Source organism: Aedes aegypti, chromosome 3, assembly GCF_002204515.2.
Source record: "Aedes aegypti strain LVP_AGWG chromosome 3, AaegL5.0 Primary Assembly, whole genome shotgun sequence".
Lineage (NCBI taxonomy): Eukaryota > Metazoa > Arthropoda > Insecta > Diptera > Culicidae > Aedes > Aedes aegypti.
In genome coordinates this window covers 333,705,183-333,731,258 of record NC_035109.1, presented here as the reverse complement: position 1 = coordinate 333,731,258, position 26,076 = coordinate 333,705,183, and the positions used below count along the sequence as shown (strand labels likewise).

The 26,076-nt window shown below is 38.4% G+C and overlaps 1 protein-coding gene and 1 long non-coding RNA gene across 4 annotated transcripts in view; both read right to left on the bottom strand.

Moving 5' to 3' along the window:
- LOC110678644 (SOX domain-containing protein dichaete) overlaps positions 1–26,076 on the bottom strand; it is a 243,563-nt gene that overhangs the window by 70,908 nt on the left and 146,579 nt on the right. For 2 of the 3 annotated variants that reach the window (XM_021851781.1, XM_021851779.1), the window contains exon 4: positions 8,870–9,082. In XM_021851781.1, the coding sequence (XP_021707473.1) occupies positions 8,870–9,082 (213 nt within the window). The remainder of the gene's footprint in view (positions 1–8,869; positions 9,083–26,076) is intronic. The other variant, XM_021851780.1, reaches the window with a different exon arrangement.
- LOC110678645 lies at positions 24,289–24,715 on the bottom strand. Its single transcript, XR_002501803.1, has 2 exons — positions 24,615–24,715; positions 24,289–24,552 (listed from the first exon to the last, which is right to left on the bottom strand). It is a non-coding gene; the product is annotated as an uncharacterized LOC110678645 (long non-coding RNA).

The following is a 26,076-nucleotide window of genomic DNA, read 5'->3' as shown; positions in this document are numbered from 1 at the left end:
GAAGTCGAATACGGTCCCGTGACGTTTCGGGCCACCATTTCCGTCCGAGGACGTTTGTTTCGAGTCCGTGCAACTGCCAAGGCCCGCCCTTCGAGGTAGTCAAACGGAGCGTGGTATTTCGCCTTTCAAAAAAGAGCGAAAATTCCCCGAAGATCGCTAATTAATCGTCGTAGACGGTCCACCAACGCTACAACCCCGGACCAAGCTAAACGAGAGCGCGGATCGTGAACTACGGCGCCAATTGCGCATCACGTTCCGGATCAGAACCAAAGAGGAGGAGTTAATTTCATCACGTACGGTCAGAGCGCCATACGCGAGGCCGTACGGAGGTACGTTGGCTCTAAACCGGAGGAAGAAGATCATCCCCGGGTCGCACGACACTCCGTCGAAGCAGAAGCTCTCTGGAGAAAATCGGAGGCCATCCGTCCAGCCGCCAGCCACTTCGCATATTTAGTTCGGCCATACTTGCACGGGCTCATCGCGCTGCACGCCATTCCTGCAGCGACGGCAAAACGGTCCCCTTCGCCGCCATCGTACGAAGGTTCTTGCCGCCATCGCCGAGGTTCCTGGCAGTTTTGAGTCGTCGACGAAGGAAAACCCTGCGCAGGTATGTGGTAGTTGTAGACATGGCCATGCTCTAGAGCAGCGGTTTTCACATCGTGCTCCGCGGAGCACTTGGTGCTCCGCGAAGCCTTTGCAGGTGCTCCGCGACAGTTTTGAAAATTTGTATCAATGTCTTGAAGTATCTAAACATATTGTTTAAAAATACTATTTTATTTTAATTTTCAAGAGTACTTATTTTATAGATTAGTAACTAGATAGCTGCGACCAATCGATCGAATATTTATTTAAGATAATAAGTTAACTGTTTTGTTCTCTAGATTTGTGCTTTTGAAATTTAGTGGTGGTTCGTTCATTCATTCTTTCATCTTCACCTTATTATGTTTTCGACGTTCTGGTGAATGATGAAACACAGTTTTTACGAGTTTTATACACGGTGTCATAATCTATCATTATTGAACGCATATATAGGGGAACTTACATATGTTCGGCAGTCTAAGCCGATGCCACACTTCTCTTTAAAAATATTTCGTCGGGGAACATTTTCTCACACATTTTTTGTGGGATAGTTTTAGCAGAAAATTTGGGGTTTCTTGAATTGGATAGAAAACAACTCTTAAAGTGGAAGAAATCCAATTTTCCCTGACAGAATACTTAGATACTTTTAGGATGTGAAATTTTTGTCGAGATACTTATCTTCGTCGAAAACAATCTGATATTTTATACCGTGATACAAAATTAAGAATATTTCACGAGGTTATTCAAAATTTTTGAATATTTCCGAGCGTGCTGAACAACCACAACAACCTGAAACTCGTTCAGTTGTTCGAGAGCATTTCTGCAATTTTCAAGCCATGAAGTTTGAAATATTCGACGATAAACCAAATATATTTTCATTTAGATGCCTCATTTTCACAGTTTAAGTCTGAAATGAAACTACTTGCTCAATCAAATAAAACAAATCATTTTAGAAGTTCAAAATAAAATCAAAATGAAGGTATAGGTGAATCGAGCACAATTCTGTAGTACTGAACATCCGCTTATGTTGAAAACTTGATCGATTAGTCACCAACAGCAAGTGACGACTCAATCAAGTTTTTAGCTTAAACAAAAGTTCTCCTAATTCGTGTCCTTATTTTTGTTGTTGTTTTGGATTCGATTCATCCTTCCTCTAATAAAATATTGGCATACATAAATATTACTTCACAGCAATTTAGAGTCGATTTAAGCATGTAAAAAATTCCAAATATCAAACGGACTGGTGATGACGAACAGGTGCTCTGCGCAACAATTTTATTTCAAAAAGCGCTCCGCGAGCCGAAAAGGCTGAAAACCCCTGCTCTAGAGTATTTCCTCAATCCAAACCCAACCCGAAACCGAATAAATTGCTGAATTTGTAATTAATAGAAAATCGAGTAGTTTTTGGTTTAGTTGCGTTCCGTTTAGTGCAATTGTAAGGAAGGTCACTTCAATTGCGAGTTTTTATTTCAGGTTGCTGCTTCGATTTCCCTCAAAAGGTTTTAAGTTCTTCAGTTTAGTGGATTGAACGAGTCTAAGGCGGGATTGAGCGTGTTGTGGCAGATATTTCACCTTTCAGAGATTGCGTTTCTTTTTTCAAATTTGAGCCAGCGACCGTTCGAGTACCCCTGAGGTAAAAAAGTCGGGCAAATCAAATCGATCGGCGGTCTCTCCAATTGCGAGAGTGGCGCTTAAATCGCCAGTTAACTAACCTCGAATTTGTCGAACGGTTACAAACACAGGCGCAAAGGGTCACGACAGTGGAGGAGGTGACTACGTCAGCACTGCGCCACATTAGGGGAAGTTAAGGATGCCATCAACCAGTTCAAGAACAACAAGGCCGCTGGTAAGGATGGTATTGGAGCTGAACTCATGAAAATTGGCCCAGAGAGGTTGGCCGCCTATCTGCGCCGGCTGATTGTCAGAATCTAGGAAACGAAACAGCTTCCGGAGGAGTGGAAGCAAAGGGGTCATATGCACCATCTACATGAAGGGCGAAAAACTGAAATGAGAAAACTATCGTGCGATCACTATCTTGAACGTCGCTTACAAAGTGCTATTCCAGATTATCTTCCGTCGTCAATTACCAATAGCAAATAAGTTGGCGGGGCCCAGATAGCCGTAGCGGTAAACGCGCAGCTATTCAGCATGACCATGCTGAGGGTCGTGGGTTCGAATTCCACTGGTCGAGGATCTTTTCGTAAAGGAAATTTTCTCGATTCTCAGGGCATATAAGTATCTTCTTACCTGCCATACGATATACACATGCAAAAATGGTCAATCGGCAAAGAAAACTCTCAGTTAATAACTGTGGAAGTGGTCATAAGAACACTAATCTGATAAGCAGGCTATGTCCCAGTTGGGACGTAACGCCAGAAAGAAGAAGACATAAGTTCGTGGCAAGTTATCAAGCTGGTTTCATCAATAGCCGCTCGACGACGGACCAAATCTTCACTGTACGGCAAATCCTCCAGAAATGCCGTGAATACCAAGTCCCAACGTATCACCTGTTCATCGATTTTAAAGCGGCTTATGATAGTGAAGCTCACAAGACTAATAAGAGCAACGATGGGCGGTGTGCAGAATAGCGTGAAGATTTCGGGCGAACATTCCAGTGCGTTCGAATCCCTCCGGGGACTTCGACAGGGTGATGCGTGCCTGCTGTTCAACATCGCGCTAGAAGGGTGTCATGCTGAGAGACGGGTTCAATAATCGAGGTACGATTTTCACAATATCTAGCCAATTTGTTTGCTTCGCGGATAATATGGATATTGTCGGCAAAACATTTGGAACGGTGACAGACCTGTACACCCGCCTGAAACGACAAAAGTCGGCCTGGTGGTGAATGCGTCAAAACCAAAAACATGCTGATAGGCGGAACCGAGCGCGACAGAGCCCGCTTAGGAAGCAGTGTTACGATAGACGAGGGTACTTTTGATGAGTTCGTCTGCCTCGGATCCTTGGAAACGGCTGATACGGAGACGCATCATCAGTGGAAGTCGCGCCTACTATGGGCTCCAGAAGAAGCTGCGGTCGAGAAAGATTCACCTCTGCACCAAATGTACCATGTAAAAACGCAAATAAGACCGGTAGTCCTCTATGCTCATGAAGCATGGACCATGCTGGAGGAGGACCTGCAAGCACTAGGAATGTTCGAACGTCGGGTGCTTAGGACCATCTTTGGTGGTGTTCAGGAGAACGTTGTGTGGCGGCGGAGAATGAACCACGAGCTTGCTAGACTCTATGGCGAACCCAGTAGCCAGAAGGTTGCGAAAGCCGGAAGGGTGCGCTGGGCAGGGCATGTTGCAAGACTACTGGACAACAATCCTGCAAAGATGGTGTTCGCTTCGAATCCGATTGGCATAAAAGGGGGGAGGGAACACAGCGAGCGAGGTGGCTTGATCAGGTACAACAACATCTGGAGAGCGTGGGCCAAAATCGAAGTTGGAGGGACACAGCCATGGACCGAGTGAATTTGCGTAACATCGTTAACGAGGTTTCATCAAATCAATTGATGTAACACCAACTAAATAAATAATGAATGTATCAACGTCTTGGATTAATTTGACCTTATTCAGAGACATGTGACTGCCCTTAAGAATATAAGTTGGAAATGGCAAGTTTTATGAAAGCCCTGGAGTTTACCTTATTTCACATAGATATTTGCGAGATCTGGAGTATCTTTACGCCCTGAAGAAAATTTCTGTTTCAACTGCTGTTTGACATCAAATGAACTTTTCAATATGTGTCTACGCTTTGGAGTAATTTGACTTTATTCCACATATATGTTTGCGATTGTGAGATCTGGAGTATCTTTATACCCTGCAGAAAATCAAATGGTATTTTCCGTGCTGTTTTAGCACCCTGGAGTAATTTGACCTTGTGTCATGTAGATAAGCTGCATCTCAAAGCCCTATTTGACATAAGTCTGGAAAAATCTGACGTCATCCTTTGTAGATCACGTGCACCTTAAGAGTCAGTTCACGAGAGCCGTAACCCCATCTTTGTTCTTGTTTGTTCTGTCATGTAAAATAAGATATTTTGTAAAATTATAGATTTTTCTATTAGGGAGAAGTGGGACAAAATGACCACCAATGATTTCATTTCACTAAACATGCAATTTCACAAAAACTGATATAGCTATAGTAAAAGTGCACGGATCAGGATGAAATTTGGCATGATAACTCCACGTTATATAAACTTTAAGATAAACATGGTATATGAATTTTGAAAGTACTTAAATTCGAGAAAAACAAGTTTTTCATAAAAAAAAATAGTAATTTTCCTTTTCGAGTGAAGAACTAGCCGTATGTGTTAAAATTCACATAGAGACAAAAAAAAAAAGTAATTTTCCCATCTTTTTTTTCTTGCCAACCGAAATAGGTCAAAAAACTAAATATGACGTTTTTTGTTTCATGTGCTATCATTCAAGGTAAAATCCAGAAATGTCCGTTCCAAAAATAAAAAAAAAATGTTTCGGGGTAGTGGTTAAACTTGAGCCAGTTTGCGAGTACCGCAACCCCCTTGCCTAGAGAGGTTGTATTGATGTTCTACGATCGAGCTGAAATCTACAGGAGTTATTTTCCTATATAAAAGTAGATATTTTGCAAAATTTCAGATTTTTATATAAGGGAGAAGTGGTACAAAATAACCACTAATGATTTAATTAAAACAAATTCAAGATCAATCAAACTGCTATAGCTATAGTAAAAATGCACGGATTGGTATGAAATTTGGCATGCTTACTTTACGTTATATGAACTTCAAAATGAAAAAGTATTTGGATGTTAAAAAATAGTTTAAATCGAGAAAAACCTGTTATTTTTTTTTATTGACTCATTTTTTATGTCAACCGAACCAGGTTGTAAAATTTAATATGAAGTTTATAGGGCAACTCAAAAGCTTTCGTTTGATGTGTACCGTGGTGAATCAAAATTAGGACGGTACCAAAATTCGGACACTCTAAAAATATTTACCAATAAAAGGCTAAATTGAAGGTTAATATGCTTATTTTAATTTTTTTTTATTATAAACATGATTGTTCATTTTACACGCATTCATAATACAGTTATCATTGGTTAATAAATAAATATAACAAAAAAAAAAGTTACTCCAGATGAACTTCTATTCTCCGTGGTTTTAGTGATAGTGCTGACGAATACACCCATAACGTTTATACAACTATATTGAATAAAAAATATTCTTTTCATATAGTGATTGTTACATAATAATATACAAAGTTATATGATAATAAATCTTCGAGCTGTTTAGTGGAATACCTGTAAGTAGATGAAAAACCGAATTTAGTTCTATTCCATTCCTTTTGAAGATACTTAAGATTTAAAAGCTGTTAGGTACATCACGGAAACAATTAGTAGGTATCATAGTGAAAAGTCATGTATTGCCGATGCATTGGTCTCTGTTGAGTAGCGTCGCACTGTGTTTTATTTTCTCGTTTTCATGCGCTTTTTGAATAGAGCCCAAACCGTTGATTTCAGCGATATAGTTTGTTCGGAGAAGTTTCTTGGTATATTAAAGCGCAACTTTTGACGAAAAAAGTTTTGTGATCAATCCACCTAGCAGTGAGATAGAAAAACTTTTTTTTCAAAACATTTAGATAGACATATGGTGTCTTCGGCAAAGTTGTAGAATTGGCAATTTGAAACAACTTTGCCGAAGACACGATTTTTCTATCTCTTATACTTTTCATGTCTTCTACAAAGTTGTTAAACATCTTAAAATGCGTGTTTTTGCTGAACATTGCGACTCTCTATCTCTTAAAGTAAAATAAGTATCAGTCGAATTCGTTTTAATAAGGCTTATTTGTTTGATAATAAAAACCCATGCAAAGACGCTTATAGACAAAAGTTTTTATCAACTGCCGAAAGGGGAGATATGGTACTTTCATGATTTGTAAGAGTTGTCTGCGCCATTTTGCGCCGAAGCCAGTTATAGAGGCCTAAACTACCCCTTGAAAAAAGAGTAATTCATTAATAACTTTGTTACTTCAAAAGATAGGGTTATGGTATGTTCAGCAAAAACACGGGTTTTTCTATGACAAACAACTTTGTGGAAAACACAAAAAATGTTAAAAATCTTGGAAAAAAGTTATGATAAAAAATATGATTTTTAGGGGTCATTCACATACAACGGCATGTATCTCAAAAAGTATAAGAGATACAAAAATTGTGTCTTCGACAAAGTTGTTTCAAATTGTCAATTCTACAACTTTGCCGAAGACATCATATGTCTATCTAAATGTTTTGAAAAAATAGTTTTTCTATCTCACTGCTAGGTGTATTGATCACAAAACTTTTTTCGTCAAAAGATGTGCTTTAATATACCAAGAAACTTCTTCGAACAAACTATATCGCTAAAATCAACGGTTAGGGCGTTATTCAAAAAGCGCATGAAAACGAGAAAATAAAACACTGTGCGTCGTAGGCACCTGTTTGCAAATTTCCAGGGGCCCTATGAAATCAACAATTTTCCATATCTATGCAAACAACAGAGTAATACATATTCCAACGTTAATTCGAATCTATGACAAAATGTCGAAAGACAAAAGGTCGAAAGACAAAAGGTCGAAAGGACAGAAGGTCGAAAGACAAAAGGTCGAAAGGACAAAAGGTCTAAGAACAAAAAAGAAGGGACAAAAGGTCGAAAATCTTTTTTCAAAGAAGGAAAAATTTCCCACCAAGCAAATCGCTTTCGACCTTTTGTCCTTTCGAGCTTTTGTCGTTCGACCTTTGTCCTTTCGACCTATTGTCTTTCGACCTTTTGTTCAGTGCGTTGAATGTATGGAGGTGTGGGACAAAAATCAAGACTGGAAAATCATGCCATTTGAGCACCTCGGTATGGAATGGAAAGTTTTTTCAGGTAAAAAAAACTACAAATGGCATAAATGACGTATAATATACACATAATCACAAAACTGTCCCAAGCGCCAGTTTCATTATTTTCCAAGAAAAACCTTGCAATTTGTACTTCTATTGTTCATAATGGTGCAAGAAGTTATTTGCAAATATGCCTCTTCTCAATCGTAGCTGCAAAAGACTTGTACAATTTTACGCAAAAAAAACGCATTTCTTTTAATTTTCCAGTTTTTAATATAAAACTTCAAAAAAAATCTTGGAAATTACATTCAAAATATATTATTTTAAGTATAAAATACTCTGATGAGCCGAGACCACATAGCGTTGCAAGATTTTCAGAATTTGTATCACAAACAACTCATTTTCATACTTGTGCTGGTTAAGGAATATATCTAAAAATAGTCAAACATCTCGAAGAGTTGCATGGAGTGGCTGCTGTATCTTTCAGACCTCTTAGAGGACACTCTTAAAATTATGTCTTTGCGTGATTTAAGGTGGAACTCGGTGGAACTTTTTTCAATCGATAACCAAAGTTACATGTTAGCATTTAATAAGTTTCATTTCATAGCCAACTCATTGTGCCGATGTCTCATATTTAAAGTTAAAATTGGTGTTCTTATCCCATCAAATATACTTCACTAACCTTCAGCCATGTTTTCTTTTGAATATTGATAGAATAGATTGGTTCCAACACTCTCCGTACAGTTGAAAGGAATGTTGAATACTTGCGATAAAATTTAGTTTTTCTGCTACTCCGACAACTGTTACTTTCGACGCTTGTTGTAGTAGTTTAAGTGCTTTGTATAGCTTATCAATATTTGTTTCAATGACGGATGCTATCTATATATACTTGTGGACACTTATTATCGCCGAATAAAACATCTTGAAATTTGATTTTTGTGTATGGAGCAACGCACTGTGCGACAAGGCTGTCTGAGAACATTAAATTCATTAACATGTAACATACAATGACTAAAAATCCACGAAAACGACGAGGTTTGTGAAAACCTTGTTTTGTGTGACGAATATTACATCCGTGGCACTAGAACACGCTGTCACCTCTGACTTGGCCCCCGCCAGCAAAAAACCCTAGCTAGCCAATGACAATATGGCCGTTGACTATAGAATATTCTGCAGTCTAATACCATCAGTAATAAAATAAATCGTACATTTACCTTATTTATGGAAGGCTTGCAGGACTAGAAACTTATACATACCAAGGTTTGATAAACGCACTTCGTTATTTGATTGGCGATTTTTTGAGTTCTACCGTGTTATGCTTCCTATGTTCAAAAGTCATAAGTTTACTCGTATTTATTTTAAAATTAGTAACCTCGTTCAAAGAGTCAAGTCAGGTGGAAGTCTACTGTGAATAAATATTAGGAATTTAAATGAAGAGACAAACAAGAGCTTACAGTTGGACATCCACTCACCTGCCCGCAGCGCATCGACCGGCACGGAGGGATACGTCATCGGATAGGGATAGCCATCGCGCCGGATGGGTTTCGGTTTTCTCCGCGGTCGATACTTGTAGTCGGGATGTTCCTTCATGTGCATCGCCCGTAGCCTTTTCGCCTCGTCGATGAAGGGCCGCTTTTCGTCCTCGGTCAACAGCTTCCATTCGGCTCCTGTTCGAGAAACAGAAACAGACAAAAAAAACTGTAGGTACAATGGAGTCACGGATGGATTTGAAACAAATTTGAACAACGTGTTTGAGTCGGTTTGAATTGAAACAGAACAGAGAATGTGGATCGAAATGGAGCCAGCTGGAAAAGAACACTCGGCTCTGTTCGATTTTGTTAGTTCAGCAAAGTCTATTTTCCTTCGATTTTTGTTTCCTCTCCACCAATAGACGGGAACTGAAAGAGACGTTCCAAGCGAACCAAATGGAACGCGGCTTCAATGGGCCGACAGAATGGAAATGAGAGAAAACAGTCGATTTTTTGGGGTAAAGACCGTGCTCGGTGTATTGTTCCGAGTAGGACAAACGCCGACGACGACAACGATGACGACGGTTCGGAAGAGAAAGAATTCCCGAGATGTGAACAATGTGACTTGAACAAAAAGAGGAAAAAACATCCGGAAGCTGCGCTCACTCGGACTAGATAGCTACAATATGTCGCTTTTTCCTCGTTTTGTATGTTCGCTCTTTTGATCCCACACTTTGTATCCATTTTGTAAATTACAATTTGCTGACTTGCAACTTCCATTCAGCGAAAGAGAGGGCCTTTCTCGCAGCGGAATCGACGGAACTGACGGCGTAGGTTCGAGCTGTTCCTAGAAAGATTAAAATTGTTGTTTTTTAAGCCTTTTGTGAGTACAATGGAATCTTCATTGTAGTAACTTCTATTTACGTGACTTAGTTTACGTAATTCCGTTTACGTTATATAACGTTATACCAACAGTCGCCACTCCACATCTCGATATCGAAGGAACCATCGAGATAGGGAGAGATCACGGTAGACACAACAAGGTAGGGTATTCCCACGTGTAAACAACGATTTCCCATCAAAATATGAGTCGTCATTCTTATCGTCAAGCACGAGGCCTTGAGGATAGTAAAGGAGAGCAGGCCTTGCTTTCTTTTGCACTCGTTCGAGTTTGCGATAGGAATGACGTCACTGCCAAGTGTCATTAGTATAATACCTTGCTTATTTTTACTGTGGGGAAAAATCAAGACATAGAACAAATTTTTAATGAATACTTGATTGAAAATCCGTTACCAGGAAAATTAAAAATAAACAGACGTCATTTCGTACCGTCGATGGGGGTGACAATGGGTCTAGGGGGTGAGATTGGGTCAAAACGGAAAAATATGTTTTGTGAAATATTTCAGCTAATAACGCTGATATTACTAAAATTAATAATTCATATGTTAGGGAACATATTATTGCACATAATTCATAACAATATACATTTTTAGGATAGTAGTTTTTGTTTACTACATCAATAAACTTATATGTTGAAACTAGATAAAATTTACAACATTATATTTCTGCTGTACAAAGTATCACGCATGTAATCTAGCCTCTATCGTTGTATTAGTAGAATGTTGAAAGTCTTTTCATTACACATTACAGGTATTTTCCGGAATCTGTTTGATTTTCCCACAAAAAAATCATTTTTTTCGGTACGATGTCTAAAACATTGAAAATGGGGGTGAGATTGGGTCAAGCAAGAACGATAGTAAATGAAATTCTAAGTCCACTTTTTTGACATTTTACGGTGCCGGGTGTTCTCTTTTTTCATTAAGATGTGTTTATTCTTTCTAAATACAGCATCTCTGAAACATCAAACAAGTCTACTCGAGTATTCCGTGCATTGAATAACAATACAACGAATTTTGACAACTTTTCAAACCAGCAACTGTGTTTCGAGCAACATCGTAAATTTTTATCAAAAGGGTGTTATTTTCTAAATTTGATTATTTATCAGTGTTTTCATATTATAGAAACATCTCACGGAAGTACGCTAAAATACTGGGATTATGACGTCAACTTCTGCCTGAAATTTATTGATCGTGAAATGTCGCACCAAAATTTAACTATTTGCGAAAGTTTAAAATAATGACTGTTTTAGTACACCTTTGGGGAAACTGAATGGGTTTTATAGCAATGGGGATGAGACTTTGAAGACAATTTGAGGGAAAAACCAAGAAAATTTATGTAAACTTGACGATAAATGTTGGGTTTACATATTTTTTCTCATAGCTCTTCAATTTTCAGTATAATTCTTCAGATTCTATGAGGGATTCTTTAGGAGTTAATTCGAAAGATTTTCACCGGGAATTCATCCAGAGTTCCTCATGAAGTTTCTCAAGAGTTCCACCGGGAATTCCTCTACACTTCCTCTGGGAATTCTTACAGAGTTCCTCGTGTAATTCCACCACAGCTACTCTAAAGTTTTTTTTCATAACATCCAGAAATCCATCTGGAATTCCTCAGAAAAATTCCTCTCGATTTCATTCAGTACATTCTCTGGAGTTCCTTTGGCGATTCTTCTAGATTTCACCCAGTAATTCCTGGAACGTTTCTTCAGAGATCCTCCGAGAATTTCTTCGATTGTCTTCCATAGTTTCCCCAGGAATTTCTCCGGAGTCACTCAAGCAATTACCCCGGAGTTCCTTCAAAACTGCATCTGAAGTTTCTCCAGGAGCGCCACCGAAGTTCCTCCAGGAATGGCTGCAGAGTTCCTCCAGGAATTCCATTGGAGATTCTTTAGGATTTTATACAGAGTTCCTCCAGGAACTCGTCCGAAAATTCATCCGAAATTCCTTAGGAAATTTCTCAAGAGTTCCTCTGGGAATACCTTTTGATGTGATTCATAGTTCCTTTTGGACTTTTTCCGTAGTACTTCCAGGAATTCCTCCAGCGTAACTCCAGGATTCCCCCAGAGTTTCTTTCAAAGTTGCTCCGGGCATTTCTCGTCTTCACTGTCCTCCACTTGTCCTCCAGGAAATCCTCCAGAGCTCCACCGGGAAGAGTTCCTGCGGCAATTCCTTCAGGCTTACTCCAAACATTCGTGCAAGAATTTCTTCAGAGTTTCAGGATTTGCTGCGTTGTTTATTCAGGAATTCCTTCTGAGATTCTCCAGGAATTCTTTTGAAGTTCTTCCAGAACTTCTTAAGGAGTTGCTCTAAAAATTCTTCCAACAATTCCTCGAAGTTCCTCCAGGAATTCTTTCGGAGACCCTCCTTATATTTCTCAGGAGTTCCTTTGGGATTTTCTCTATAGTACTTTCAGGCATTTCTCTGGAGTTTCTTTAGAACAAATTCTCCGCAGCTTCACCAACAAATTCTTCTGAATTCCTCCTGGAACTCATCAGAGATCCTCCAAGAATTTCTTCAGAGTTCCCCGTGGAATTTCTACGGAGTTCCTCCGGAAATCGGAGCTTCATCGGGATTTTTTCCGATTTCTGTCATAGTTCCTCCATGAATTTAAGTTTCTCCATGAATTCTTCAGAGTTCCTATAGTAATTCCTAGGAAATCATCCCAAGTTCTACTCTGAATTCTTCAGAAGTTATTCCAAGAATTTCATTAGATTTCCTCCGGGAAATCCTACAGTGCTCCTCCGAGAAATCTCTCAGAGTTCCTTTGGGAATTTCTCAAGAGTTTTTCCTAGACTTCCTCCAAATCCCTTTCAGAGCCCTCATGGAATCCCTCCGGAGTTGCTACAGGAAATCCTTTCTTCCAGAAATTCTTCAGTAATTCCTCCAGCAATTCCTCGGAAGTTCTTCTAGAGTTCAACCTGAAATGCTACGATTTTTTCCATAAATTCTTCCGGAAATCCTCCAGCAATTCATCGATAGTTCCTCTGGAGCTCCACCGGGAATTCCTTTCGATTTTCTCCATGGTTTCTCTAGATTTTTTTCCGGAGTTTCTTAACAATTTACCTCTCAGTTCCTACAGGAACGTCTCCGAAGTTCTTCTAAGAATCGCTCCAGAGCTCTCAGATGTCCTCCAGTAATTTTTTTAGAGTTCATCCGGAAACTCTAGAGCGCCACCGGTAACACCTTCAGATTTTCATAGTGGGTCCTCATGCAAATCCTCCAGAATTACTTCGCAGCTCCTTCAGGAATTCTCCTGGGGTTCTTCCAGGAGTTTCTCTGATAATTCCTTCAGACTTGCTCCAGGATATACTCCTGGGTTGATTTGAAAATTCCTTCGCAATTTTTTAAGGAATACCGTCGCTATTCCTCTATACATTCCTTTGGAGCTCCTGAAATATTAACGGAAAATAAATCTCTAGGTATCCCTGGTATAATTTTTGTATGTATCTCTACGATGTTTTGGAGTTAACACCTGGAGGAATCCTGAGTGAAATTGTTGAAGGGATTTAAGGTATCCCACGAGTAAATTCTGGAAGATACTGAAAAAAATAACTAGAGAAATTACAGTTAAACTCTTTGAATGAAACTCTAATTGAAATTCGGGAGAAATTCGTAAAACAAATTCTAAAAGAATTTCTCAAAGAATCAATGAAACTTTAGAAGAATTTTCTGTACCAATTCTTGAAGAAATATCAGTACAAATTATTGGAGGAATTCCGGAAACTAACCTCAAAGAATTCGCTAGATCAATCTCTTCAAGAATACATGAAGGAATTTCTGACTGAAACTCTGCAGTAATTCATGCAAGACTTCCGAAGAAATCATGGAAAAAAACCGAAGAAATCGCTTGAGGTATTTCTTAACTTATACTTTAAACATTCATAAAGGTATTTCAGGAAGACACTCTGGAAGTATTGCTCGAAACATTTCTGGGAGAACCCTTAAATAAGAAGGAATTACTGATGTAAATTCTGGAGAATCATAGGAAGATTGAATGGAAATATTTCTTCAAAAATACACTTTGGTTATAAGTTCAATTTTTTCATCCTGAAACAGCCACAGTCTCTGGTTCCTATTTATTTGAAACAAGTGAGGAACAAAATTCCAAAGCTTTAAATAGTAGGTTTTTATTCCTATGAAAAACTTGGTAGTCCTCCAATTTAAGTGGTGCGAAAGTTAAGAATGATTTAAGAAGGAAGGCAATTATCAGATTATATTTCCGGGGAATCCTTTAGGAATTTCTGCCGGAATTTTCCCAAAGATTCCACAACGAGTTTGTGCGGGAATGCATCTGAAGATTCCTCAAAGAAGTCCTCCCACAGAAATCTTCAGATGCTACTTCTGGCATTTTACCGAAGTTTCTTCGATGTATCTCGCAGAATTTCCTCCAGGAATTCCTTTTTGGATTTCTCTCAGGAATTTCTCCGGGTTTTTTTTTTTCAGGAATTCCTTCGGGGATCCCTACGGGTATATCCATCAGAACTTTTTTCGTGGATTTCGTCTAGAAATTCCTCCTTCTAGATAATTATTAAGAGATTTCCACCAGAAATTCTTTCAGGAGTTCCTCTAGGGATATCCTGCAGAAAATCCTCCGTGAATTTATTCTAGGAATCCCTCCGAGGATGTGCTTCAAAAATTCTTACAGGGATTTCCTTCAGGAGTTTATCCAGGGATTTTCTCGAGGAATTCCTTCGGAGTTTTCCTCCAGAAATTCTGCAGGAGATTTCATCCAGGAATTTCTCCAGATATTTCGTTCTGGAATTTCTTTAATGATTTCCTTCAGGAATTCATCTGGGGATTTTCTCCAGGAATTCCTCCAGAGATTTTTTACAAGAATTTCTTCGGGGATCTCCACCAAAAACTCCCCCAGGGAATTTATCCAGGAATTATACAAAGGATTTCCTAGAATCCCTCCGGAGATTTCGTCCAGGAATTCCTCTGGGGATTTCTCTCGGGAATTTAAGGAATAGCATTGTTGGCGAGGATTTCGTTCAGAAATTCCTCTGCAGATATCGTCCATAAAATCTTCTGGGCTTTCCTCAAGGAATTGCTCCGGGATTTTCCTCCAGAAGCACCTCCGGTGGTTTAATGCAGAAACTCTTCCGAGGATTTCGTCTTGAAATTCCTCCATAAATTGCTCCGGAAATTTCCTACTGAAATTGTTCCTAGGATATGGTCCAGGAATTGCTCCGAGGATTTATCCTAAGAACTCCTTTTAAAGTTTTCAAAAGGAATTTCTCCGAGGATTTCCCCCATAATTCCTCTGGAAATTCCTTCAGATTTGCTCCTCAGAGCTCCCCCAGGATTAGCTTCGGAGTTTCTCCAGGAATTTCTTCAGAGTTCCTATGTAAATTCTAATGAGTTCCTCCGGGATTTCCTGTATAGTTCTTTTATAACGCACTAGGACACTCGGAAGAAAAACCAGCACACATCAGATGCGTCAAATTTTACAATTTTCAAAGCTTAGAACAGCGGCAGCGTTTTAGTACATGCGTGCATTTGATGCAACGCATTACCTCCGTTGGTTTGACCACATTTAATTTGTACCCCGCTAATTTGCTCATCATTCAGATTAAAAATGGTTCAAACGTCATTCAGCTCATGGAACGGAGTGAAGTTAAATGGAACGCTGTGGAACGGAGCGCAGAATCAAAACAAAACAGTGAAAATGAAACCAGAAACACGATACTAGGGTGACTAGATGTTCAAATTAAAAATGAACCCCGATGGTTTGCATGATGTACCGTTCAAATTAGCGGGGGTGCACGATATGGTCTCATCCTGAGACGAGACTCGCGAAAACGGTCTTCTTTTTCTGTGATTGCTGAGTTTTTTTCTTATTCCACTCTGTGTTTTCATCAATCATGCGCAAGCCGTTCAAGCCGTCACATGAACATGTCAGCAAAATAGTATTGCGTTTGCATCACAGTGAAGCATAAATAGCATTTTGAGTGAAATTTTATGCCGGACATTAGAAATACCTAGCTTTGCGTTTAGATTTATCAGCACCTCCGGAAAAACTGTTCCGCTGGCAAAGGTTTTTAAAAACAGTTTATTTTGAATACAATACTTTTCGCTTTTCCAGCCATAAAAACGACGGGCTGCATTTGATGTTTTGTGACAGTTGGATCTGGGCTGTTTATGACGTTGATATTTTTCGTCTTCGCGAGTCTCTCTCAGGTCTTATCCACTCGTGTACTTAACTAATTCGGTCTAAGAATTTTGACAGTAGAGCGGGTCCAGATCACGTGGGAATCTTACAGGAGCGTGCAACGCTCAAGTGTCATAATTCTCAGAAAGAGATAATTTAGAACACCAATGGATTAGACCATTGCGGGTTGTTTGATTGAAAATCAATGCTTCAAACCGAGCTGTCAATTGGCCCACGCTTAACCGCAGCTAAATAGAGTCTCTCAAGGGCTTATATGTCACCCGTTGACAAAGGCCAGAGGCGAAAGAGAATACGAAGATCCTTATCAATGTGTGATGTGAAACATGATAGAAGGACATGCAAGTGCGTGAAGTGCTATTAATTTAGTCAAACACTTGAATTAACCTTTTCTAAAATGTATTTACAGTTGAACTTATTCCCAAATTTGTAAAGCTACATTTATTCCTTAAAATAATTGAATTACAAAATAATTATCACAGCAGTAAGTTGCATTTGTACAATCAGAACTAAAACTATCCTTAAGGTGAAACAGCTTGGAATCAAAATTGAATAATGTACCAAAACTTTAAAGGCACAAATCTCGCGAAAGAAGCATCAAACTACACTGCCATTTCTATTTTAGCTTTGTGCACTAGCCGAAAGCTTAAAATAAGAAGATTGACTTTGTATTCTCATTATTTCAGAAGATTAGTGCCTTTGAAATCGTGAGTAGGGGCACGAGCCGGCCATCGTGCCTGCCATGTTTGGATTCCGAGATGTGTCACCTTAAAGTCAATATCACAGATAAACGTAGACGGAGTCTACGGCAGGAAAAAAAGTTAGAAAAATTCACCGAAATTTGTAAGTTAAATTTACAACTTAAAAAACTCTATCTAATTTTGAATAAAGCTTTTAGCTAAAAAGCTGTACACGCACCACTAATTCGAGTTTGAATTTCAAGGGCGAGAATTCCATTTACGTTATGATTTTTTAAACGTAAAATGGTATATTCGTGCCTTTGTTCCATTACATTGCACTATGGTCCAGGAATCAGTTTTACGCGGAAAGATGCATTTTGAGCTTTAGAATGAAACATTAGACAAAAACGGTCTTCTACAAAGTTGTTTGTATTAGTTAAGCCCTTTGTTTGATGTTATTGAAAATTAGGGTGGACCACATTTTCATAGAAATTGTGTAACTAACTTTCTTATTTGTAGAAATTATATTATACATGCTTCAGCAAAGTTGTAGACCATTCAATTTCAAGCAACTTTGCCAAAAAAAGTTTTTTTTGTATCTCTTAAATTGACCGATTTAGAGCTATTTTCCTACGGTGACATAGGGTGGTCCGAACGAAACTGGTTTTCTGGCTCTAGAGTTTTCAATTCAAATTTCTCATCAAAGTAGTCCAAGAAACACTTTTAGAGCTTTAAAAAATGCGTAATTTGGTGAGTGAAGAAACTCGCTATCTCCTTCCGTTTAGGAGTTATTGTTGTTTTTCTCTCAAAAACATGCCTACTTTGATTGTGAATATCTCTGATTGGGGCAAACATAAAAAATATCTTTTGACGGCATTCAGAAGACAAAATAAAATTGTATATTATATCAAAAAATTACAGATGTGTTATTTTTGTAACTCTAATAAAACGTCTTGAAATTCAAATATTTTTTATCACAAAAACTTCAATAACTTTTGAACTAAAATAGATATCAACAATCTTTTTGCATGAAAATTTGCGTTTTGTTAAGTTCTAAAAGTCGTTCATAGACGACTTTGACGAGAAAATAATATTAAAAAAACTAGAGTTGAAAAACTTATTTTTGTTGGACCACCCTGCGATGATTAGGAAAAAATGCTCTAGATTGGTCAAATTTTGAGCTACAGAAAAACTTTTTTTGGCAAAGTTGATCAAAATTTCAAGTTCTACCGCTTTGTCTAAGAGCATATACCAGTATTTTTGCAAATAAAAAAGTTGATTACATGATATGTGTGATATTGTGGACCATCCTAGTTTCAAATGACACAGTATGTAAGCTTACATTTTTAGAAACAATTTTGTAGAAGATCATTTTTGGCTAAAATTTCATTTTCATGCCCAAAATGCAAAATAATAAAAAAAATACATACTATGAAAATCTTCAAAATAGTTTTAGAGCCCTATCTTTCTTATTTCGGATTTCTCGTCAAAGCGGTCTATGAACGACTTTAGGAACTTAACAAAACGCAAATTTTCATGCAAAAATATTGATGATATCTATTTTAGTTCAAAAGTTATTATAGTTTTTCTGCTTAAAATCCTTTGTTTTTCAAGACATTTTATTAGAGTTACAAAAATAACACATCTGTAATTTTTTGATATAATATACAATTTTATTTTGTCTCTTGAATGCCGTCAAAAGATATTTTTTATGTTTGCCCCAATCAGAGATATTCACAATCAAAGTAGGCATGTTTTTGAGAGAAAAACAACAATAACTCCTAAACGGAAGGAGATAGCGAGTTTCTTCACTCACCAAATTACGCATTTTTTAAAGCTCTAAAAGTGTTTCTTGGACTACTTTGATGAGAAATTTGAATTGAAAACTCTAGAGCCAGAAAACCAGTTTCGTTCGGACCACCCTATGTCACCGTAGGAAAATAGCTCTAAATCGGTCAATTTAAGAGATACAAAAAAACTTTTTTTGGCAAAGTTGCTTGAAATTGAATGGTCTACAACTTTGCTGAAGCATGTATAATATAATTTCTACAAATAAGAAAGTTAGTTACACAATTTCTATGAAAATGTGGTCTACCCTAATTTTCAATAACATCAAACAAAGGGCTTAACTAATACAAACAACTTTGTAGAAGACCGTTTTTGTCTAATGTTTCATTCTAAAGCTCAAAATGCATCTTTCCGCGTAAAACTGATTCCTGGACCACTGTGCATTGTATGTTGAGGTTTCAGTGAAGCAAGCCAAGAAAGCCTCTAAGAACGATTTACATTTCTGTCGGTTGATACGCTGATATCCTGCTGGTTGCTGTAGCTGCCTTCGAAACATCCACCAAACAAAGGCCGAAAACAACTGCCAAGACTACGGCGAACGGATAGACAATGTCGAGCGTTGTCGGGAATGGAATTCTGGGCTTCTGGCAACCGGAGATAGACTCGATTGAATGCAATGTGATCGGAGGTTGGAGGTTGTTACATTTTGGATGGTAGAACCCATCAGCGCACGCCATCAGTTACGTCGGCAGCTTGTCTAAGTCTGCCGGTTGGTTGGTTCTGTAGAGTTATTCATTAGAAATACCTGTCGGGTACGAGGATGATGGCGATGGGACCGTAATATGTTGCCATTGGTTGTCGGTCGCCAGGCTGTTTCCAGCTTCGACGGTGCGGTGGTCCGGAATGAGCTAATGCGCGACATTTCAAATACACAGTGGGTTGGTCCTGATGACGATGGCGATGGATGGTAGGATGACAGATTTACCCACGTGGAATTTAACCATCGGAGCGGAACATTTTCATGAGCTTTAATACGATGGATGGTACTGGAGTTGGGAATCACAGTTCTGTGCAGATATGATGTCTATAATTGGAACAGTTCAGTGAACGGACAACTTCAAGATTGGTGTGTAAATGAGATCAGAGATTTGTGTGATTTTGACATTTGGGTCCTGGGATCAACAATCGTGTCCTTTTTTTCTTTTTCTTTTTTAAACACCAGTTCAACCAACCCGGGTAGAGGAGAATAGCAAAAGAATAACAAAATTTACTATTAAAATAGAATATTTGAATAGCAAAATTTGTTCTTTGTTTGTTTGAAATAAGAGATAAAATAACAAAAATAATAACTAAGTTTGTATGGCATAAAAACTAAAAAATAACATATTTTGCCATTGTAATAACAAAATAATAGCAAAAATATAGGCAACCGTAAATAACAAAATATGTTATTATTTAGATATTGATAACAAAATAATAACTAAATAAGCTATTCACAAGTAGATCAAAATAATGGTGATTTTAGTTCTTTGACTTTAATATCTTAATTTAGCATGATTGAAAAATAAACTTTTTGCTTTCCTGCTAAAAAACTTTTCTTTTTGAATCTTCAATGAATATCATACGAATAGTAAAATGAGCTATTATGGTAAAATTTGATATTGGTTTGTTCTCATGAATTATTTTAATAAAGTTTTCAAATATCAAAACAATGACATATTTTACTGTGATGGTGATGTTTGTTATTCGTTAGATATTTAATGTTTTTTATTATTTTTTGCACAAATAACAAATTTTACCATGATAGTATATTTTGTTATTGATTAGCTATTACATGACATTCAAGAATAACATATCAATGATAAATTTTGCTATGATTGTATGTTTTGCTATTGATGAGATATTTAATGTCATACATTAATAACATAATAATGGTTAAAGTAGATATGATTGCATAATTTGTTCTTATTTTACCATTATTTTGTTATTCACCTCTACCCGGGAAGCACACTTGTGTGCTGTTCAGAGCGTTTCTTTGGCGGCGGCCTCTTGAATTGTAAGTTTTTAAGAGCTGTTCAGTGATTTTATAAAATGCGGTAAACTTTTATTCTGCAGAATCTGATATATTTCAAGTTTTTAGGTATATATAGTATACATTGACCAGGGACACGGTTATATGGAATATAACTTTTTGAGTGTCACTTGGGTTCAATAACAACTGTGGAAAAAGCTCGATTGATGAAACTATAACTAAGCGCCAGCCGTTCAAAGTTTGTATGGGATTTACCATGGGAAAACTTACGTTTGCAAAGATAAATCGCCAGAGGCAGCCCATGGATCTCTATAAAATTTCTGAACACAGACTTTGATATTTTTATGATGACGAACATTGTCGAAGACCGCAAAGCAATCCGATACTTGTGGAAAAAAAATATAAAGGATTGACTATTCGGAAAAGTGCTAAAGCATTGTAGAATAACGCGGTCTTTGAGGTCGAGATAAAATATCCTAGAAACATTCGAATTGACCTCTAGACGTAAATCAGAAAGATTTTGGAAAACACAGGTACAGTCGCCTCTCCACATCTCGTTATCGAAGGGACCATCGAGATAGGGAGAGATTGAAACATAGAACAAATTTTTAATGAATACTAGATTGAAAATCACTTCGTTACCAGGAAATTAAAAACAAACGCGTCATTTTGTCTTTGCACATGGTTTTGAATCTCTAAAATCGTGTCCAGTAACCTTTTAAAATATGCACATCGACATATGAAGAGAAAATCACATCGAGATTGGGAGATATCGAGATAAGGAGGATATCGAGATACGGAGAGTGAAAATGTATGCAGAATGAAGGGACCGAATAAATCATCGACATAGGGAGAGAAATCGAGATGTAGAACATCGAGTTTTGGAGAGTCGACTGTAATTGTGAATCTCTAGCTTTTCAACTGAAAATCATCCCACTTTGGGGTTCTCTCGCATCAATAATTTTGGATAGAATAACATCGACGTCGCAACAGGAAACCAAATTTCACGTTAAATTCGATCATCATTGGCACCCCTCTGCTCATCAGCCAAAGCCCGCCCATGCTGTTTTACTATTTAATTTAAAGATTGACCCAGATTAGCATCCGGACGAAAGCGATGCCACGTGGCACCTGTCATGCGGACACATGCACTCTTACGTACATCTCCGGCATTCATCCCATTCCCGTTCTTCCCAATCTCATTCTATCATCCTATTCAGAATCGAGACGGTTTATTAAAAGGCAGCTTTCGATACGAAGAATAGATGCAGAATCCAAGGTGCCCGTAATTTTCCAAATTGAAAAAAGGACCAACACCGAACGCACAGATCCGAGCATCCGGACGTAGAGGATGGAAGTGTAGGAGTGTTTTTCCTTTTGTCGAAATCCGACGAATATGTGGGGTTGTCACGTCACGTCTAGTCGCCTTCGTCGTAGAAAATGGATTGACAGATGCTATTGTTTGCACACTGGTTGCTGTTGTTGAAATTCTTACGAAATGCAAAGTGCCATTCGCTGGTTGTTGGTGTCGCGGGGATGGATCTAATACGAGTCAAGTGAGGGCGAGTGCTGCGAGATAGGATGAATAAAGCGTTCAGACGAGAGACTGAGGAATACAAAAGCGAATGAAGTGAGTGAAAAACAATTACTTAAATGTGGCATCGGATGACGTGTGCTCGGTAGTGTAAACTGTTGTTAAATTGAATGGAAATATTGGATAAGTTGCAATTAGTTTGATTGATTGCCAGTCAGTGCATGTGTAGGAACATTATTTAGCATAGCTTTAATGTGCACGACTATTATTCTTTTTTATAATGATTCTAAATTCTAAAAATTCGTTTAATGCTCCGCCAAACTTTCTGAAATTTCTACCTACACTCTAATATTGTAAAATTTTGGTTGAAAATTTAATACAAATTTTTAAATTTATAAAAAATTCAACACACCTCCAAACAGTTATATTATTATATCTCGATTACTTTTTCAAATCGACGTAAGTAACTTTCATACGGTTTTGAGAAAACTAATTGAGAAGAATCACAACCTGTCTTCTAAAACTGTTTTAAAATGAATCAACTTTTTAACATTTTTTCGCCGTGTATATCGCTCAAATATTCCATACAATCAGATCGCGTTCAAAAACTAGGTAGTTTCTATTATTTTCAACAAAAATAATTATAACAAAATGATAAGCTGTTTCATACAGTTACTTTCGACGTTTTTCTACCAGTGTAAAATCGGCTCAAGTAGTGTTTTGTTTTGATTCGTGGTTAAGTCACTTTGTTTTTCTATACAGCGGGGCGGCGAAAGTAGTGGTTAGGTTGCGAAAGTTGAAAATCTTACTTTCGTCGTTTTGTAAATCCGGAAATTAAACGTTTTAAAAGTGAAAAATCTAGTCGGGTAGGAGCAGAACATGTGGAATTTCGCCTGCGAAACACGTAGGATCAATAAAGTAAGTTTATTCACTTTTTTGACTTGAGACTATTTGAACAAGTTTTCGAGATATGATGAGTTTTAATGATTTTTTTTGCTTTATTTCGATAACGTACCCGAATTAATATGCATAAAAGTAAGATTTACCGAGGCAACTTGATATGGCTAAGTATCAATTAGTAATCGATTGTAATCTTGATGTTAACATTTATTTACAAACAAAACTTGACATTGACAATGCTCTTGAAACTTTAACAAATTCTATTTTTGAAGCCAGGAGCATTGCAATTCCAAAATGTGTAATTTTAATCCGTAATTATAGACGATGATCTTAAACTCTTCCGTCTTTAAAACGTGAGGAGAAAGCAATTTCAACGCACTCGCGAAATATGAAAATTATATGGCAGGATCTGCAGAAAGTAATTTAAAAACGATATTCACAATAATAAAACAAAAATCTTGAAAATAAAATTTCTCAATTGGACCGTAAATCTAAGCCCTTAAGAAAATTATCAAAAATTTAATAACGAAACTCAGAAGCCAATTCCGGCATTGAAAGAGGAAAAAAAAAATATTACTAACTAATCGCGAAAAAGCTCAAAAACATACTATGCAGTTTGAAAGCGTGCACAATTCTAATTAAGGACTTACTAGTCTAATTGAAAATCAAGTTACTCAGGACTTCGAAAATATTCTCAATCAAGATAAAGTTTTCGAAAATTCCTGGGAGACTGATATGGAAGAAGTGAGAACTATTATTAAAAAAATCAAAAATATGAAAGCTCCTGACGATGATGGAATTTTCTATATCCTCATCAAGAAACTTCCAGAAAGTAGCTGTTCAGTCGCAGCAATTATGGCCCTTCTGGCACCACAGATGCGATCCACAAATGCTTATCAGCAGTGGTCTCGTTTCATCTCCCGTAGATTACTTCCCATCCTTATCACTGCTATCAGGTAGAGCAATAGGAGAGATCGTCTATGTTCGTGTGTAGATATTCACCACTAATCATCGGTATCACTCAGATATCGGAGCAGTAGGCAGTTATAATCGTGCCGCGCGCGAGATCGCATCAAATACACTTTTGCATTAAAACCAAAGTCTATCGAGCAATAAATTTTCGATTGTCTCAAGTTGGAGTGTAGTTCAATAAACGGGAGTGCTGGTAATTCGACGCGCGTTTGAAATCGAGGAACGAAAAGTGACAACTAGGTCCGAAGTGTTCCCAAGTCCCGGTCTAGATAGTGAACATAATTTTGGTCCTTCGAGCCGGATGTGGCCAATTGACCGGTGGCCAAGTCACTAGTGGCCAAGAAGTTTAGTGCGGAAAATACCACGAACAATAGAACGGACAATCAGTATTGGACATTCGTTACCGCCATCGCGGATTGTGTGCTTTGTGTGAAGCTGAAAATTGAACAGCCTGCATCGAACGGTGCCCCAAGCGAAGAAGGTTTTGTGCGATCGCCGTGCACCAGGTTGAAGCAGAATCGATCGGAGGAGCGGATTCCAGATTTCGACGGATCAACGGCCAAACTGAGCGACGCAGAGGAATCTGGATGAGATAGGTTACCAAGGGCCTGGTCAAAAGGAAAGTAGTATTGCATGTGTGCATGTTGGTCTGTGGTGACATGAGGGTCACCAACCGGTGATAGATGGGATTGATCTGTAATAAAAAATGGTGATTGAGAAGGAATCAGTTGTGATCCTTTTATTTGCATGCGATACTCGATAGCTAGTCCTTGGGTAGGGTTCTCCGATTGACGGTTGGTCTTGATTTCTGCTGGATGAGTTTTGGCTGGTTTTCTTTCGCTTGGTCGGTTCCCCTCGCTGCAGTCACCCTGGTCTGTGTCTTTTTTCATACTTGGGGCGTTGAGTTGAATCGCGAGTCGCGTTCATCGCGTGTACATTACGGTCTTAATGAGTTGTGCAGAGACGGAGAAGTTTATGATAGTGTGAGATTAGTAGTTGGTTGACCTAGCAATCAATTACAAAGTGATTTTATGACAATTAACTCTCTATTAGTGAAAGTGTTTCCATTTATTTGGCAAAATTTAGTGAATGAAGCGAGTGAAAATGACGAATGAGCTGAAAGATTTGATGAAGCAGGAACGCCAGCTTCGAAATACCGTCGAAGGAGTGCGGAAGTTTCTCGGCAAATACAACCCTGAGAGACATCGTGATCTAGTGGAAGCTAGGCTGGAAATGCTTGAAGGTGCTATGAAGAAATTCTACATAGTTCGTCGGAAGATTGATGTTCTTTTGGAGGAGGCGGACGAAACACGAGTGTCCGAATCCAAAGCTACTCCAGAGGAGAAGGCTACTCTCATTGAAGAGTCAATCGAAATGCGCCAAACCGAGAGTGCCGAATTGATAGAAGTGGTGGAGGATACTTTCTGTGAACTGAAGGCATCGTTACAAAAATTGATCCCTACTCATGATGAGTCAGCTGCGGTCAGAGAGCAAGCAGTACCCCCTGCAGCAGGTGCTGTGTCGAGAGTAAAGCTTCCTGAAATCTCTCTACCGAAATTTGGAGGTCGTATTCGTGATTGGGTCACATACCGTGACATGTTCAAAAGCCTGATTCATGGGAACAACGTGTTGAGTGCGATGGACAAGTTTTCGTATCTTCGTTCGTCTCTCGTCGGTGAAGCTCTGCAGGAGATAGCATCGATAGACATAACAGCAGCCAACTACTCGATTGCTTGGAACAGCCTTCAGGAGCGATACGAAAACAAAAAGCTCATAGTCAAGGCGCATCTTGAAGCGTTGTTCAGCGTGGAACCGATGAAACGGGAGAACTACGAGTCGCTTAGTCAAGTTATCAGTGAATTCGACCGAAATCTTCAGCAGCTAGAGAAGATCGGCGAAAATACGGAAGGATGGAGCACAATTCTGGCCTATATGGTGTGCTGTAGACTTGATGCTGTTACTCTTCGACAGTGGGAATCCCACCATGCTTCAACCGAAGTTCCAGCTTATGCGGATTTGATGGCTTTCCTACGCAAACAGGCTATGGTTTTGCAGTCATTAGCACCATCGAAACCAAACCAATCGATTGATCCAAAGAAGCCCAAGTTCACGGTTAGTCACGCTACGTCCGAATCTCCAAGAAATTGTCCATTCTGTAAGGAGAGTCAACATTCGGCCTTCAGATGTCAGAAGTTTCTGAAGATGAGTGTTGCAGAGC